This window comes from Bison bison, unplaced genomic scaffold, assembly GCF_000754665.1.
Source record: "Bison bison bison isolate TAMUID 2011002044 unplaced genomic scaffold, Bison_UMD1.0 scf7180017864518, whole genome shotgun sequence".
NCBI classification, from domain to species: Eukaryota; Metazoa; Chordata; class Mammalia; order Artiodactyla; family Bovidae; genus Bison; species Bison bison.
Genome location: NW_011495071.1, coordinates 7,333,496 through 7,334,751, shown reverse-complemented (window position 1 = coordinate 7,334,751; position 1,256 = coordinate 7,333,496). Strand labels below are relative to the sequence as shown.

Below are 1,256 nucleotides of genomic sequence, written 5' to 3'. Positions count from 1 at the left end.
GGCACGGGCTGCGGCCAGAGGAACAAACCTGGCGTGTACACCAAGGTGACGGAAGTGCTCCCCTGGATATACAGCAAGATGGAGGTGAGAGCCCTGCTGGAGGCGTGTTCCCAGCAGGCGGGGGTCCCCCAAGGTGGGGTGCCTGGAAGCAGGCCTGGCCTTTCCCCAGGGTCTTGGCCAGGTCTCCGCACCCCTCTGCTGTTGGGTGTGTTCAGAAGTTGCCAGGACAGGACAGGACAGGTGTCAAATGTTGGCCAACCCCAGCTGCCTGGACTTCTTCCCCTCCTTTTCCTCCTGCAAAACAGAGCTCAGAGGGTTGGAAAGGGGTGGGGACCAAGCTGGGGGCCAGCCCCCAGGATCCCTCTCCTCTCCCCAGCACGGAGTCGGGGAGGCCTCCCCTCCTTGGCAGGAGGTTGGTCTCCCAGGAAGCTGGGCAGCGGGAAGGGGAGGTCTACCCCACTTCTGCTGACCCAGTCCAGCCCCTGCCTCCCCTGGACCCCCATCCTTCCTGTAGCTGAGCCGGCCCTTCCCTTCTCCACCCAGGCAGAGAGAACTCGGGTAGGGGTGGGGAAGGTTGCTCTGCAAATCCAGGGTGGCGGGTCTCTCAGAAACCACTTCCACCTTGTCCCCTTGGCTGCCCCTCTTCTCTGAGGGACAGTGCCCCGTGGCAGCTGGGCTGAATTTTAGGCTCTGAGCCCGCATCCCATCCTGTGCACACCCAGCCCCGCTTCACTCTGTTCTCTCTCTTTTCGTCCTCAGAGGGAGATGCGCTTCCGGAAATCGTAAGCAGCTGTCCTGCGTCATCTCACAGAGTCCGCCGTGAAGACTCTGGCCAAAGGGACCGAGCCATTTGCAACCTCCTCTGGGCTAAAGGCCACCAGACACCATCGTTACTGCCACCTCCACTGTCTGCTGCCTCTGTGAATACACACGTGTGTGTATGTTTACATGTGTGTGTCACTGCTCTCCCACGGTCCTCAGAAATCAGGAGAGCTGTCAGCTCTTCCCAAACCCCCGGCTGGAAATCACCTGAAGACAACCGTTTGGGCCCCAGGAGGGGTTCCCCGACACGGAAGTGTCCATCACGGATGGAGGAGGCGGAGCCCAGGGACGGTCTGGAAGGCCACGTCAGGAATTCTTGTTTCCCCACACTCACTGGAGACTAGTCCAGAACAGGCAGCCCCCTGTGGCCCAGCCATCACCGCCAGCAGGGGACAGTATCAGATTTCACCGAGTGCCTGGACCGCCTCTAGTGG

The 1,256-nt window shown here is 61.1% G+C and overlaps 1 protein-coding gene across 1 annotated transcript in view; it reads left to right on the top strand.

Annotated features, from left to right (window-relative positions):
- The window catches only part of TMPRSS13 (transmembrane protease, serine 13), a 31,568-nt gene extending 30,651 nt beyond the window's left edge, over positions 1 to 917 (top strand). The window contains exons 13-14 of the mRNA XM_010830404.1: positions 1 to 84; positions 760 to 917. The exon at positions 1 to 84 is cut by the window's left edge and continues 3 nt beyond it. Coding sequence (XP_010828706.1) covers positions 1 to 84; positions 760 to 786 — 111 coding nt within the window. The 3' untranslated portion in view covers positions 787 to 917. The remainder of the gene's footprint in view (positions 85 to 759) is intronic.
- Positions 918 to 1,256: the final 339 nt, after the last annotated feature.